The 17,066-nt window shown below is 40.2% G+C and overlaps 1 protein-coding gene across 5 annotated transcripts in view; it reads left to right on the plus strand.

Annotated features, from left to right (window-relative positions):
• PLEKHG1 (pleckstrin homology and RhoGEF domain containing G1) overlaps nt 1–17,066 on the plus strand; it is a 210,201-nt gene that overhangs the window by 116,032 nt on the left and 77,103 nt on the right. For all 5 annotated transcript variants that reach the window (XM_081296331.1, XM_081296328.1, XM_081296330.1 and 2 more), the window contains one exon: nt 10,740–11,245. In XM_081296331.1, the coding sequence (XP_081152457.1) occupies nt 10,751–11,245 (495 nt within the window). In that variant the 5' untranslated portion in view covers nt 10,740–10,750. The remainder of the gene's footprint in view (nt 1–10,739; nt 11,246–17,066) is intronic.

Consider the following 17,066-nt stretch of genomic DNA (forward strand, 5'->3'; position numbering starts at 1 on the left):
AAAATCATTTAATAGGTATGATAGAAAGAGCTTCATTAAAGATGATCTACCCGTGTTATTTTCTACAACCACAAATGAATGCTATAAATGGAACTTCTACTTAAAGGATTTTAATCCTTTGAGATAGTTTAGAGGGTCTATAGATGGACAGAGTCCATGTTTTGAATTTTAGTTCCATGTTGCAGTGGTATCATATAAGTGTTCAATTGCGTTTTGGTACTTCCCGAGGTATTGTCTAAATGCATAAAGAGCCCAATGTCTTTTTCAAATATAAATCTATTAAATCTTTATATGAAAACAGATAAGGAATTTTTTAAAAGTCAGGCAGCCTTTGGGAAATAAATAATAATTTTTTTAAAAACCCTTACATAATTTGAAGTCGGCTTACCTAGAGTGTGGGAACTAGATTCTTCAGCTGGTACCACTTAATATTTTAAAGTGTAAAATCATGGAACCTGTTTTTTGAAGAAATGCCCATCAGTGTCAATTGCAAACAGTTGCCTTCATACAGATTTTTAAACTGCTTTTTAAAAAGTCAAATATATTCTTTCATAACTTGGTTTCTTTGAAAGCTGTATTCTTGTCAACAGCAACTATTCAAACTGCCTTCAGTTCCTGCCCCCTCCCCAAGGGTCCCTTTAAAATGTATGTTACAGATGTGTCCCTTTGCTTTGAAACAAGCTCCTAATTCAGGAAGTAAACTTGAAAATATCTGAGCTCCAAAGACCTTGCCGATGTAACGTGGAGCTTAGCAAGAACTATAGCTAGAGCCAGGAAGGTGCAGCCGGAGCAGCTTTAGGCAAGCATGGGTTGTATTTGATGTTCACAAAAGAATGGCAGTCGCAGGGTGTTGCTTAGTGAAGTTGCATTTCCAAGTTACCCACAGTGGTGTCTATTGTCCTGCTTCTCAATTTCGTGATGTCATGTTTCATTTAAGGCTCACAGGGATGCTGAAGTCTGTGGTCTGCACACTAGGGGGAAAAGGCAGTGAGAAAGTTGCAGATCAGGTTTTTGTAAAGCCTTTGTGTGCTGGGTCTGAGAGATAAAAGCTGACTCATGCAATATTTCCACGGAAGGCGCTGCACGGACTAGTAAAAGCTTCTCGTTTTACCTGACTGAGCACCCAGTGAGGTCACTGCACCAGGCAGACGATGTGCTTCAGCCGAAGCGGAGCACAGGTAGGTGCTAAAGTGAATTCTCCCAAGAAATGATTCGGGACTTGTTCCTTCCCTCTCAGAGCAGCCGGAGACAGAAAAGGGGCACAGCCTTGGGACTTTTGCAGGGGGGGGTTTCTTTGCAGAGCTGCAGAAGGACAGAAGCTGGGCTGGATGCAACACAGATGTTCTGTTGCAAATTCCATGCACTGAAATCCAAGTAGTTTAGAAGATGACTTTTTTCCCCCCCTCCATAGGAACTACAGTCTGTCTTAAACAGTTTTGTCTTGGTTTGGATCTTTCCTTAAAGTTGGGTTGAAACAACTGGAGAGTTGACTTTCAGACTCTGGAGAGAAGTCTGAGATCCTCAGTTATCTTGCACAACATTTTAATATGTTTTCTTTCTGAGGTTCGTGCAGGCTAACCTAGAGGAACAAAAGAAATGTGTGCAAATTGTATGTTTAGCAACGGCTGTGATGAAATGTAGTCTGTCTAGCAGCAACCAAAGTTGACTAAGTTAATGCAGTGTGCATTTTGAGTGTTTTGGGTAAGAAATACTTTTGTTAGTAGCAATGACTGAGGGGAAGGAGGCAGGGATTGTATTTGAAGCTGTTGTCTACTGGAATCTGATTTTATTAATTATTTGAATTTAGTGGTACTGTCATTTTTGAAAGGCAAATGGGGCATTCCTTTGATTTATCACATAGTGAATAGAAAAATCATTTTCATTTAAAATATTTGATAGAAATAGAGGTTGTGATTTTAATTTCCTGAAGTAATTTTGCTGATTATAAAAACAGCATGCTTACTGAAGAAAAGACATGTTTGCAGGTACAGCAAAGGAAGAAAATTACCATTTCTACATTTCTACTTGGTAAAACAAATGTTAATATTGTATTATGCATCCCTCAGTCTTATTATAATGTGGATAATTAAGTAGTAGTGTCTTAAATTCAAAATTAGAAGCCATCTGTTCAATAAACCACCCAGTTTACTTAATTGTATATTCCAACGGTTTCTTACACCTTTAAGGATTTAAAAGAACATGAAATGTAATCTTTTTACATTGTACCTTCCAGAAGGATTTATTTACTCTGATCTCTATTGTTAGGTACTTCAATTTCTCTTCCTCCTTTTCCTTAAAAAAAATGTTTAATGTACTTTGTGGACAGATTTATTTTCTCAGCGTGTTATTGTTAGTCACTTGGAATTCTCTTCCTCCTCCTCCTTTTCTTTAAGAAAATGTTATTTTGCTTAATGCCCCCTCCCAATGTGCGGAGATGTTTTGGGAACAGAGTGTGTTCAATATAGATGGAGCTTGTGTATGTGGCTGTCATTGTTTAGTTGCTACTTTGAGACTGATGTTTTCATCTAGCAGGAAGGTGCTATTCAAAGTGAAGCTGGAACACAGAATCTTTTTTAGTCTAAATTAAAAATAAAGGTTTTTCTAGCTTTTGGCAAAGTCAGTGGCATATTTCAGCATCCAAAAGCTGGCATTAGCAGGATGTTGAAGAGAATCGCTACCATGGGGTTCCTGCTTGTGCTGGGAGCCCAGCTAGGAATGGGCAGTGCAGTAAACCAGCCAGAGATGGGTGGATTGTTTCAGGGTTGGAGTCACTTCCTGAAGGTAGAATGGGACCTGGAGAAGCCATGTAGTCCAGCTGTCCCACTTACAGGCAGGAAGCTGAAGTTCAGACTCCACATGGATGAGGCAGAGCCAGGGCAGATATGTTCATCCTCTGACCAGAAGAGAGTATTATGTCATCATTTAACTTCTGATCTGTCCTCTCTGTACACACAGTTAGATACACACACACACACACACACACACACACACACACACACACAGTGTAGGCCCTAGACACACACACACACACACACACACACACACACACACACACACACTGTAGGCCCTTTGGACACAGGGGTACCAGTTCACTTATGCTGAATTTTTCATTTCCTGATTCCTTAACTTCTTTTTCTGCCCAACTATCTTATAAATCTAGATCCATGTACAAGAAATAGTGGACTAGATATCAGAAACCATAGTCTCTGATGCACACTTAAACTGAGCACTCTGTACTTAACCTCTCTGGGTTGCTTTTTTTTTTTTTTTTCTTTTTGGTCATTCATTTGTTTGTTTTTTCCAACTACAAAAATTTTTAAAAAGTAATGAAACACATGGAAGAACTTTGATGTTGTTTGGCAGCGGGAGAGTAAGGACAATTTTAATGTAGAGTTATAGCCATTGTGTTGGGGAAGGCTACTTTGTTATATGGAGACTTGGGTTATCTCTTATTGTATAATAAATCTCAGTGGCTGGCAGCGGTGACAATCATTAGAAACCCCTGAGTCAGGAATCCAGGAGATGCTTCCCCAGAGGATGTAGCACAGGTGCAGACCACACTGGCCAGGCTGGGCCATTCGGAAGGCTGCTCGCTCCCATGTCTGGTTCCTGGGCTAGAAACATTGAACAGCAAGGCCAGAAAAACTGGTGTCCATCGAGTGTCCCGCTGCATATCGGTGTGTTTCACCACCTGTTTGCTTCTCCTTGGCAGCTTCAGAAAACCAGACTATTCATGTGGTGGCTCAGGGGACATCCAGCCCCAGTAACTAGAGGGCTCCTTCTTGCGTCCTAGTCTGCCATGCTCTGAGCATTGGTGTCATCCTCAGAGTGGAGGCAGGATCCCTGCCACATCTGGATCCCAGTGTTACGGGGAAAGAATGTGGAAGAAAGATGTCAAATGTCTTGTAGCATTTCCATTGGTGAGAGCTCACCACATGGCCTTATCTAATGGCAAAAGAGGCTGGGAAATGTGCTCAGTTGAAACTCTGGGTTCACTAAGGAAAAAGAGAGCGTGGATTTTTGGACAACTAACAGTTTCCTCTGTAAGTGTAACACAACAGTTTAGAGTACCCCCAGGGTCCCCTTCATCTCGGCTGCTAAGTCACCACACAAAAGCATACACTAAAAGTAAAAGCAACTACATTTGCATAAAAGGCTTAAAGGAATTCCCTTCAGTTTCCTTTTAAGCAGACTGACTGGAGTCACTGCTTGGCTAAGGCAATTTATCTCAAACATTAGCTGCACCAACCACTTACTTCATCCCTACCCTGTGAGTTAGCCCTTGGGTAAGGCTACTTTGTTAATATGGAGACTGGGGTTATCTCTTTCCATCTTAGTCCTTTTGGGCTACTATAACAAAATTCCTTAAACTGGATAACTTACAAACAACAGAAATGTACTGCTTACAGTTCCAGAGGCCGGGAAGTCCAAGATGAAGGCTCCTGCAGGGGAGGTGTTTCGTGTAGGCCGGTTCCTCCTTGATGGCAGCTTCTGTGTGTCCTCACATGGCAGAAGGGGGTAATAGGCTCCTTGGCCTCCTTTTTAGGAGCACTAACCCCATTCTGGAGGGTACAGCCCTCATGACATGATCACCTCTCAGAGGCCCCAAGTTCTGGGTCATTAAGTTTAAACATGGGACCTCTACATTCAGTATTAGACTTCATAGCTTAAAAGAATCTTTGCTCTTCTTTCAATCCTTTGCCTCTTATTTAAACAAAGCAGTTTTGCAAAATATCTTCTCAAGTTCTTGATCCTCTTCTATCCCTATTTGCTTTACTAACTTTTCACTGGTAACGAGTTTGTTGTTGGTAAAGTTCAGCTCCTTTTCATAAGGAATCTACCAGAAAGGTGGTTGCCAAGGGCTGGAGAGAGGAAGACACAGGATGGTATTAGTGGAAGGAAACAGATTATAACCATGCAATATAAGAGCACAGTGCTCTTCCTACAATGCTGTGTCATACAGTTCAAATGTTGCTCAGAGGGTAGGTTTTATGCTGTGTTCTTATTACAAAATAACAACAAGAAAGACATGAGGAAGCTTCTGGAGATGATGGATGTGTGTTCATGGTATAGATAGTGATGGTGGTTTCCTGGGCATGTACTTATCTCCAAACTCATCAAGTTGTGTTCATCAGCTGCCTACTACTTTTTGTATGTCAATTGTGCTAAAATACTTTTTAAACTATTTATTTTGGGGAAAAATTATAGAAAAGACCAAAAGATAGTACAGAGTTCCCATATGCCCTTTATCAAGTTTCCCCTAATGTTACTATCTTATCTAACCAATAGTACCTTGGTCAAAACTAAGAAATAACATTGTAACAAGAGTTTTTCACTTCATCACCAAACAGCAACAGAATAAGTATGATAATCATGTTCCCTGAATTGAACACACTGAACATTAAAGAACATGGAGAGTTCTATTCCTGGTCCTTCCTTTTTCAAAAGAAAAATCAACTTTAGTTGAAAAGCCAAGAAGTCAAGCAGAGCCTGATGGTGCACACCTATAATCCCAGCTACCCAGGAGGCTGAGGCAGGAGGATCATGAGTTCAAGGCCAGCCTGGGCAATTTAGCAAGACCCTGTCTCAAAATAAAACAACAACAAAAAGTCTAACTTGTGAAAACCCATGTGTTTTTTGTCAGCTTTTATGTCTCTATGACCAAAATATCTAATGAGAACAACTTAGAGGAGGGAAAGTTTATTTGGGGTTCACTGCCGTTTCAGAGATCTCAGTCCATAGACGGTTCAATCCCATTGCTTTGGACCCCAGATGAGGCAGCACATCATGGGGTAACGACCCAGCAGTGGAAAGCTGCTCAGTTCCTGTAAGAGTCAGGAAGAAGCAGAGAGAGGGAAGGGTACAGAGCCACAGGGAAGGTGCACATTTCCAGGGCACACCCCAGTGACCTACCAACCAATCAGTCCTTTCACACTAGGATGAACTGATTAGGCTAGAGTTCTCGTAATCTAACCATTTTTCCTCTGAATATTCCTGCATTAATTGGAGCTTTGGGGGGAACCCTTACAGTCAAATCATAACTCCACATTATCCAAGGCTTTTAAGTATTGAGTTAGTAGGTACAACTCTGGGGGGAGAGGTACTCTCCTCACATACTTGGTGTTGTCTTTGAAACATATGAATGTGTATTTCTTAACGTTGACTCTTCATTTTTTTAAAAAATTGTGAATTTGGTTGTTTAAAACGTTGAGGCTCTGCCAGAGGCTAGCTCTATATTAAATGACCTTTGCTAGCTGATTGAATAGCTTCTCGTTCATCCCATAGTCTTTCTGTAGCTTTCCCTCTTTGGCGAGCGCACAGGCCATGTAATAAGGAAGGACATAATTTTAGTTATTCACTCGTATTGAGGACAGTACATTCTCTAGATTTCCCTGGTTGTTCTGCCAAGGAACTCAGACTAGGTATTTGATGTCTGGAATAGCAATGAGCAGAATTTGGAAATCCTGATTCCCTCCTCCATCCCCGCAGTGAGAGGAGTTTTCTGTTTTTTCTTGTAGGTCACTCCTTGGGAGTTGTGACATGGACTCACAGGCCATGGAGCCCACTGAGTCCCCCTTTCATGCATGAATGCAGTCACAGAAGGCCATGGGAAGTTACATGTCAAACCTAAATCAGCCCTAAAAGCAAGTGAGAGCCAGGAAGCACGGCTTGATTCTGGCACTAACATTCCAGAGGACAGCAATTAAAATGATGGAAGTTGGAAGGGCACGCAAAGAAAAGCCAAGGAATTAAAGTTACTTTGCCTAGAAAAAATTAGAAACGTGTTGTGAAATTAAAATATGATACCTACAGGGAGCTGTTTAGCCATTTTTTTTTCTTTTTACTAAAAAAAATGGCACAAAAAAGGAAATGTCAGTGACTTAGCTAATTGGCACTTATAAGAATCAGTAAACCACCACGTCCCCTGTACCTCCAGGTTTGCCAAGGATCAGATTGACCGTGACCCTCAGGTGGGTCGAGCCAGCTTATTTGGGGATTTTCCTGGTCAAAAGATCTACCTGAGAAGTACAATTGGCAATGTTTGGCAAGAAGTTCTCGGAAATTATTCTATTATTAGCCCTTTGCTTGGGATTTAGGAAGACGAGAATTTTTAAGAACAAGCAAATTATACAAGTGTTAATTTTTCACTCTAGGCAGAAGAGAAAGCTTCCTTGCTCTCTACTTTTCTCTCTGGTGTTTCAGTTTATCATAGAAAATCATCTCCCAGATGGACCCCAGATGAGGTTTTAGTTCTACTAATTTGTAACAATAGTTCGCATTAATAGATGGAGTTTGCAAAAAAAAAAAAAAAAGGGAAAACCAAGCTGAATTTTTCTCTCTATTCGCAATAATAATAGTGGATTGTTAATAATAGTGAACAGAGATTGATATGGTCAACTTAATCTTACATAATAATGTAATAACCTAGAAGATCTCTGTATCACATGGTCCAACTAAACTATCTGTGAGCCACATAGATATTTTATTCTCGGGTAGTCACATTTTTTAAAAAAGTAAAATGAGATGTGAAAATAAATTTAATAAGATTTTTAAAATTTCAATCACAGTTCCAAAATATTATTTCAACATGTAATTAATATAAAAATGATTGAGTTGTGTTTTGTAATTTTTGTTCCATATTATGTCCTTGAAGTCTAAGGTATATTTTACACCTAGAGCACATCTCAGTTTGGACTGGCCACATTTTAAGTGCTCGATAGCCACGGGTAGCCAGTGGCCACTACACTGAGCAGCACACCTCTAAAGATAAATATTAATAATTGGCAAATTGTATTAGAAAGAATAGTCCAGACAGGGTGGAAATCTTAAATTATTTTGAGGGAGGTGAGAACAAGACTAGACGGTTTTTATGAGGTACATTTCCTTCTATGAGAAAACTATAATTATCTTCTAAGCAATGAGTCAACATAAAAAATGTTATCCATTAGCAAATGCCGTCTCGTATTACATGATATTATTTGACCCGACTTTAAATGTCCCACTTCTGTCATTGGCAATTTTGGAAAGTATTTAGTTTGAGGCAGTAAACTTGGCTAATGCTACACATACCAAATATCTGCAATATTTGATTTTATAAAGTGCCTAATTGGCAACCTGAATAATAGATGGCTTGCAGTGATCTCAAGTACATGGCCTGGTTTTGGAACATATGAAGGCTTTTCTGGAACAGTACCCAATTCATGTTGCTGTTTGATTTATCCACAAAGGCATCCCCTGTTGCCCTAAGTTTCACATCCGACTTTTCTCACCTTCAAAAGTCATTTTTAAAGCAATACCATCAGTAGCAGGCCAACACGGTCTCCTTTAAAAACAAATTTTATTTCTCTTTAATCCCTGGACAGCCCATATTGGCTACCTTGGAGTAAGTAGATAAAAGAAATGAGTCTCTTTGTTGGGTTTATTTTTGGTTGTCCTGATAATAAGTGCACTGCCAAGTGTTTTGTAACTGTGTTAAAAAGTTTCCTAGACTAGAGGAAGACTAATTCTTGCCCAGTTAGGAAATTGGAACTTGCCCTGGAGATCAGCCTATCCAGATCTGTGAGGGTAGGTTGTTTGATCTAGAGCTTTCCAGATGTCCTTGCCTTTTATATTGAGTGCATTCAACTTACATTTGGTCTTAAATCATAGCCTCATTTGACCCTTGAGACCTGAAAGAATCCTTCATTCTTCCCATTCCCTATGGTGAACTCAATCTCAGGGTTATGGTTATGGTTATGGTGGAGGCCCAAGGGAAGAAACTCGTTGCATCTGTTCCTATTTTGAGCTGCTCAGGACTTTCCTAACACTAGTCCTGCACATGGGCAAGTGTCCTCTGCTGTAAGCCTGCCCAAATGCCTGGCTGCTTCTCAGACTTTTGCCACACTCAAGTTGGATCAAGCTTTTTAGGTCAAGTGCATTTTAACTACTGGCCATCCATGTTTTATAGGCCATAAAGTTGTTACAGAGCAAACAAAAAAAATTGCAAAAGCTTTTAAAATCGCAGCAAACTCATACCATGTGTTAGCAGTTATGCTGATAAATTGCTCATTTCCTATAATTTCTTACCATTCTATCTTGTGAACCCAGAGTTCCTTTATTTTATATTCATAATTTTAACATTTTCTTCATACATTTGCACTAATATTTGCCATGAATCTATCTAGAAATACTCAGTATGTTGAAGGATTTTGATGGAGTCTTTATGTTTGTTTTTCTTTGTATCAGGATTGAACCCAGAAGTACTTACCCCCAGAGCCATATCCTCAGCCCTTTTTATTTTGAGACAGGGTCTCACTAAGTTTCTTAGGGCCTCACTAAATGGCTGAGGCTGGCTTTGAACTTGCAATCCTCCTGCTTCGCCTCAGATTCGCTGGGATTAGAGGTATGTGCCACTGTACCCAGTGAACTCTTCATGTTCTAAAAATAATGGTGCCAGTGGTTTGAACTTTATTATAGAATCAAAAGGAACTTACATTCCCCTTGAAAACTGATCATTAATGTATATTATCGTTAATGTATTGTCATAACTTTCCAAACATAAATTTCACTCCTTTCCAATAAAAACACATAAACATGGATTCGGATAGTAAGGCAACCTGCCCAAATGAGCAAATATCATCATCAGTCACATTCTTTATCACAGGTCATATCGTCTCTATATACCTGAAATCTCATTATTTTAGGGGTAAAAAATGTTGATTCTGCTTTATGGAATGAAGAAGCTTGAAATGTTGAGTATTCCATCAGAACAGCTCTGAAAGTTTAATTTGCATGAGAGCCTTGGGACCCAGGGTCATTTTTAAGTGCTGTGGGTATTGAGTGACCGTCTGACCTGGTGGATAGATATGCTTTCTTATAAATGACAACAGCCTGTTTCTCCTAAGTGTTCTTGTAATTTCCTTCTATATTTATTTATATACTTACTAATGGGATGGGGGTCTTTGTTTTTCATGCCTACTATTAGAAAATTATCTTCGATGTGTTGCTTCTTTAGTGTTGTGCACAGTGAAATGTACAGTTGTTGGTGTCACTTAGATCCTAATACTTCCAGGAACCTTGCTTAATATTCTTTGAGATTGTGGTGAAAGACTTAAAAATCTCCAGTGATAATCCTCAAAACTCTGTAAGAATCATGGATTGAACCCACTGGGTTCAGCCCCAGCTCATTTTATCTTTTCTTTTGAGACAGGGTCTCATAAGTTGCTTGGGGCCTTGCCAAGTTGCTAAGGCTGGCATATCATAAGTTGATCCTCCGGCCTCAGCTTCTTGACCTATTAGGATTACTGGCGTGGGCCAGTGCACCTGACCGGAGGATGCCTCTTAAGTACATAAGAATCACTTGTGTGCTTGTTAAAGTTATAGATTGCTCAGCCCCAACCTCTAAGCCTTTAATTTAGTAAATCTAGACTGATGATGTGCACACATGAGCCCTTCCAGGTGGTCACACTTGGAGACATTGGATGTATTTCTTAGACTTTCCTGTGTATGCATCACACTGGGATCTTGTGAAATGCAGAGGTCAGGAGTTCTAGGGCAGAGCCCGAGACTGCGTTCCCATCAGGCTCCCAGGCAATGCTTCTGAAGCCCTTGATTTGCATCTTGGGCCCTTTCTCTTTCTATAACTAACTTGGCACCATTTGGTTATTGACTGTATACCTGCAGGCCAGGTTCTGACTTCCTTTCAACCCTCTCACCTTGCTTATCCTGTCTTTTTTATTTATTTTGTGCTACGCATGTAGATGGGCACCGGATGCGTCTTGAAGCAGCATCAGCTATAACAGGAGATCCCGATCCTGAAACAACAGCTGAAGGTTCCCTATCCCCAGAACCAAAGACCATGGAGCTCTCTGACAGTGACAGACCCATCAGCTTTGGCTCCACCTCATCCTCAGCCTCTTCCCGCGACAGCCATGGCTCCTTTGGCAGCAGAATGACCTTGGTTTCAAATAGCCACTTGGGTTTGTTTCACCAGGATAAGGAAGCGGGGGCCATAAAGCTGGAGCTGGTTCCAGCACGGCCGTTTTCCAGCAGCGAGCTGCAGAGGGACACCCCTGCTGGGCCGCAGAACATGGATGAGAGCAGTGAGAGGCAGCCCAGGACCCCATGGAGAGTGGACACAAATGGGGCGTCCAAAACGACGGCAGACACAGCCACCAGCCCCAAGCTCCTCTATGTGGATAGGGTTGTGCAGGAGATTCTAGAGACAGAAAGGACTTATGTGCAAGATTTGAAAAGCATCGTGGAGGTAAGGCAAGCTTCGTTTTTCCAAGTTTGTCAAGCAGGAGAAATAGGCTTGCAAAATAAAGAGCAAAGCCAAGCTTTTCAATGTGGGGGATATATGTGTGTTGTCGCCCAAGATGTACAGAGGTATGAAAGTTTAAACAGATGGTTATGTAGCTAGCACTGGGCTCACTGGGTGAACTCCTCTTCATAGTTGCACTAATGAGTCAGTGTGTGTCAGGAGTAAGGATGATCCTGTGCATGTACCAGTATGCTGTGTTCATAAATCCCACATCAGAGTGCCTTGCAGCTTGGAGCAGGCAAGAGCATGGGATGGGCCTTCAAGCCTCCCAGCAGATAGGTGTCAGGTGTATCTGACTGAACCCATTAGGGTAAGCTGTTCTTAACCCTCATCACAGTTCTCCACTTGCCTTGGAGTTTCTGATTTCATTGGCCAAGGGTGTAGCCCAAGGAGTGGGAGATTCTCGGGTGCCTCTAATACGCTAAGCCTGGAGCCACTGTTCTAGGTTGGGCCTATGCTGGTTGGTGTTTGGGGGAAAGGAGTGAAGGTTAGAAGAAAAACCATGGGCTCTGTTTTATCTTGAGTGTTTCCTTTCTGTTCACTTTTATAGTCAACAGTTTAACATAATTTGCATAAGTTATTTTGTTTATAAATTATTTGCATAATTTATTCCATGTGGATCAAACTCAGCTCTATGAGCCAGATCATATCCTCTGGAAATCCATTTATTGACTTTGATTTATAAGCAGGTTTTTGAGCATAATGAATGACCAGTGGTGCTGGGTATGGTGGTGCATGCCTATAATCCCAGCACCTTGGGAGGGTGAGGCAGGAGGATCACAAGTTCAAGGCCAGCCTCAGCAACTTACTGAGGCCCTCAGTAACTTGGAAAAATCCTGTCTTAAAATTTAAAAAAAAAAAGGTGGGGGGGATGTAGCTCAATGGTAAAGTGCCCCCAGGGGTTCAGTTACCAATACAAAAACCTAAATAAATAAATACAATGATCACTGAAGCTCACATGTTAACTCATTCTTAATTTATGATTAAGAATATTCTATTCAATAGCAAATTTGTAGATTACAAAGCTACACTCACTTTGCTGCCTATTAAGATTAAATTCTTTCATTTGTTAATACCTATTGCCTATTTTAGACTTCTAATTTAAAATGCGCTTCAGAATGTAGTGGACTATTTGCTAATAAGCACATTCTGTACTAAATAAATACATTCGTATAGCATTAGCCCCTCAAAAAAAAAAACAAATAAAATAATTTAAAGCATGATCATGTGTTAATTTCTACAAATGATAGAACAGACACTGTCTCCTAAAATAGTTATGACCTAACTTTCCAGTAATAATAGAAAAGTCAATTGATGCTCAACCAAAACAATATGTGGTACCAAATGTAGGACCAAGTTGGCCAACTTTTTAAAAAATTGACAATGATGTCATTTGTACTTGAGAAGAAATATCTATGAATCAGCCGAAAGTTTTACAACCTCTCAGGAAACTTATTAAAGCTTTCTTTGGTTTATGCTTTTTTTTTTTCTTACTTTCTTAGAAATTTCTCCACTTAATCAGAATTCACCTTACTAAGAAAGAAGCATTTAGTTCCTCAACTAGTATTACATGAAGTCTCTTCTACCTGAGACCTGTTGATTAACGTTAGGTGGAAAAATAAAGAATAAGATTTGAATGAAAGGAAACAGTTTTTTTTTTCTAAGAAAGTTTTAGTGTAAGTTGTAGTTGAAGCAGTCCAAATGTCTTTGCCTTTTTTCCTGTAACCTTGAGTTAATCATATTTTGCAGATGGGGTTGGGTACCTTTTCATATAGCTCTAAATAGTAAAAAGTTTAGGTTCTGAGCCTAAGGTCACAGTGTCACCAGTGTGCAATTCTGCTGTGGGGGCTCAAAAACAGTGAGAGTCACTAAATGAATAGTCCTAGAAATATGAACAAATCTCTAGAGCCCAACTTAATTGAAGGGCCATAGTCTGCTGACCCCTGTTTCAGACTCCAAATCTGTGCCACACCTCAACTGTAAGATGGTACCTGCACAGGGTTCTTTGAATTCTATTAAATAATAGTAAAAGCATGTACAACAGTGCCTGGCACATGATAGGCAATTAATAAATAGAATATAATCAACACCAGCCCTGTATGAATCTGCTGCTTAAGACTAATCAACATTTATACTATGTTTCACATTAAATATTTGCCAAAAATAATCAGGTAAGCCAGTTCATAACAGAAATTTAATTAGGAAAAAAATAGTTTTAATGGGCAGCTTTGATTTTATTATCTTGAATAAAATTGGATTATTTCTAATGACCCCACTGAAATTCAGAGGTGGGACATTCAGAGGCAAAGGCAGAAGGGGTATTGGGAGGGGCAGGGTTGGTGAAGATAAGTCCTGCTGAATAGGGGCACCCAGGTTGGAAGAACTAAGCTCCCCTTTGTTCTGGAAGTCGCCAGAGTGCTGTGGGTCACTTGCCCATTCCACCTAGAAAACTTCCAAATCTAACCAGGTGATGATAGGCTGCATATCTCAAGAAGCTGAAGAGAGGATTTTGAATATTTTCCCTGTAAAGAGCAACCTGTTAATAACAGCTATGATAAGTTCTTACCATACCTAAAAGACAAATTTTCCTTAGTTGGCTCTTCCTAAGCAAGAATTGTTGCTGGCAGGAAAAAAAAAAAAAAAACTAGTATAATAATTTATAGAGATGACCAGTGATTTATCTTCCTTTATCCAATAACACATTTTCTGAGTTTGCATACTCGGCTTTATTGAATCTCATTTAACTAATATCAATCAATACTCATTTCAAATTCAATCAATTTTCCCCATAGACTGTACATTTTATTTATGTATATGCCATATAGATGCATAATCTCCATGACTTGGGATTCGATTTCATTTTCAGGATTTGTGAACAGTAACATTTTTGTGAAAGATCATTGATACATGAATTGATTCAAAACACACTCACATAAGACAGTGTTCCACATGGTCCCAAATATCAGAGTAGCTTATTTCTGAGAAGTTGTCCTTCTACCCTTAGTTGGGCAGTAGGATTCCTGGATGTTGGTCACATGCAGAGATAACATATTAAAATAATCCAAAACATACAGATTCTTTTCTTTCCCTTGCCAGTTAGGGTTCAGAAATGAACCCCTTAAATGCTTTCTGAAAAGTTAACTAGAAATATGTTGTTGTTGTTATTGATTTTTAATAACTTCATTTTATTTATTTTTTAAATGTGGTGCTGAGAATCAAACCCAGAGACTCACTCATGCTAGGCAAGAGCTCTACCACTGAGCCACAGCCCCACCCTCTGTTGTTATTCTCACTCCTTATTCTTCATTTCTTGCATTCCTTCCCAGGCCCTTATCTCTGGACCCCAGTCCCACCTGCATGGCTATTCTATTCCGTTCTCTGCTCCTTTACCCAACTTCCTGGCTATTTGTTTTTGTACACTTGACATTTGGGGGAGGTAAGATCTTGACTATCACCCATGCCCAGAGCAACAATGGGGCTCTTATTTCCATCTTTATATATGGCTCTTGGCACATTCACAGATAAAATGAGATGATAAATATGAAAGCAACTTAAAAGTAAAATAACCAGTGATACAGTTTGTGGAGAGATGGAAATCCATAGTTGGTGAGCAGAAAATAAGGGTCTCTTTCATGTTTAATGGGACCTTCAATTGACTGAGCAAGGGCTCTCCTGGGCAGAGTGTGTTTCTTTAATCTTTCTAAATGATCTGTAAAAGAGCCTTTGAGAGCCTCATAAGATCGGGCCTCAGATAGAGTTCATGGCCTGTTTTACCCTTTTAGTAAAGTTTTAAAATAGTTCATAATGTTGCATAATGCTGTATAATTGGAAGCTAAAGTCCCACTACAAATGCCATCTTTGAACTTTCAGATACTAAATTAGGTCATCCCTTGGGATGTCAAAGATGTGTAGTTTGTGAGAAAAAAAAAAAGTGAGTAAAATAAGTATAGCATGTATTTGGACTTTTATCTGTCATACTCCAGAGACCTAAAATCCTTCAAGTATCTTCATCCATAAAGTATATTTAAAAACAAAGAAGTGAATATTACAGCCTTGATGTCCAAAATTTAAACAGCCAGAGCTTAAGTGTGTCTTTGCTGGAAGACTTTTCGTGGTATTCCAAAGCTGTAGCTCCACAAGGATTCAGGTGGTAACCTCTACCCCCAGCTCTTGTATTTCTGAGTCTATGTGGCTCCTTCCTGATTGTGTAGACAGACAGGTAGAAGAGAGAGGGGTACTTTCTGCATACCTAGTGACTTGAAATACATGGAAAGCTATTCTGCCTGTGGCAACAATTTAGAGAGCAAGTTGCTTTGAGCTCTGGTGGTATCGGATGACTTGGAGGGATACCTAGCTCAGGTGGGGGGAACAAGACTTCACCCAAATGTGTGCAGAATGAAAGAAGGAAACCTGTACCCATGCTGGGGACTTGTTGCAGTGGGTCTACCACATTCTCTGCCCAGATACTCAGCTGGGGGCCTTTCGAGACGTCTGTGATGGGATAAAGGGGACTCTAAGCTGGCTCTTGTCCTGAGGTCCCCTTCCCTTGCAGATGACACTTTCAAGTTTGGAGTCAGTTTCTAATAAAGCTTGGCTTCCCAGGGGCCTGTGGGAGACAGAATTGCCTGGTGTGGAGAGGGCCCTGTGTGTCTTTGCACTTTGCTGTGCTGAATGGTTGTATGTGGCATTCCCCAGACCAGCCTCACCTCCCCTGCAACCCCACCAAAGAAGAAAGCTTATGAGCCCGGGAGAAGGCTGTTGAGAGAGGGAATTGTTACAGATTTTATTGTCTTTTCTTTGCAGATGTCTTGCTTGATACCCTCCGTCCAGTTTAAATAGCTCTTATTATACTGGCACTTTTTATGAGGTTCATTTAAAGTTTTTTGAGTACTGAGGGGAAAAAAGTGTTCCATGCTGGAGTGTAAGACTTGGCAAGGATTGTTTTTAATGAAGCCTTGTAACGTGGGTGGATTTAATAGGGAATGTACACTGTAGTACTTGGCATAATTTAACGTGCTTTTTCCTTTTACGTGGCATTTGAGCACTTTTATGTGAATGTGTCTCTTTAGCATAATGGGTGAATGAGCCCTTCCCTAAGACCATTCAAGATCTCTAATGACTTAGAGGCTGACCTGTTGGCGTTCTGCTTATGTAGAAGCTGCTCCTTAAATAATGCTTCTAATTACTGTGCATGGAACCTCACTTGGATTATTCACTTTATTATCTCTTTTCATTATTGTTGTTACCATTATTATTTTTATGATCCTTCCTCTTCACCCTTCCTGGCTCCTCTCTCTTATCATCCCAACAACAGCAGCACAGACGTAGAAGGTGGTAGCACTGAGTGATTCGGGGTGTCCTGTCTTCTACTTGTTGCCATCTAATTTGGAAGACTGAGCAGGGAATTGGCTTTCCATTTCTTTCCATGCCTAATGGGTTTTCCCATTTGGGATATTTTGTAAATATCTTCTGATTGATTGCTAATGACCAATGGAAACAGTTCCAGGTGGGCAGCATTTGGAAAAAGCAACGAGGTTTGCAGGGTTGCTAAGGTAGCTGTTGGCAGTAGGCAGATGCTCATGGGTACCAATGACCGGTTTTCTCCAAACCTTAGAGCCAGATCTTGAGTCAAACTTAGGAAAGTCATTCTAAATGTCTACATTGGTCAGATTCTCCAGGGAACATGGTAGGCAATGAGTGTCATCTGACACCTTAAGTTTTGTAACCATTCTAATGTAGCTATAAAAATGCTATGTGGACACCA

The sequence above is a fragment of the Spermophilus citellus genome (assembly GCF_964194105.1).
Source record: "Spermophilus citellus genome assembly, chromosome: 5".
Classification (NCBI taxonomy): domain Eukaryota; kingdom Metazoa; phylum Chordata; class Mammalia; order Rodentia; family Sciuridae; genus Spermophilus; species Spermophilus citellus.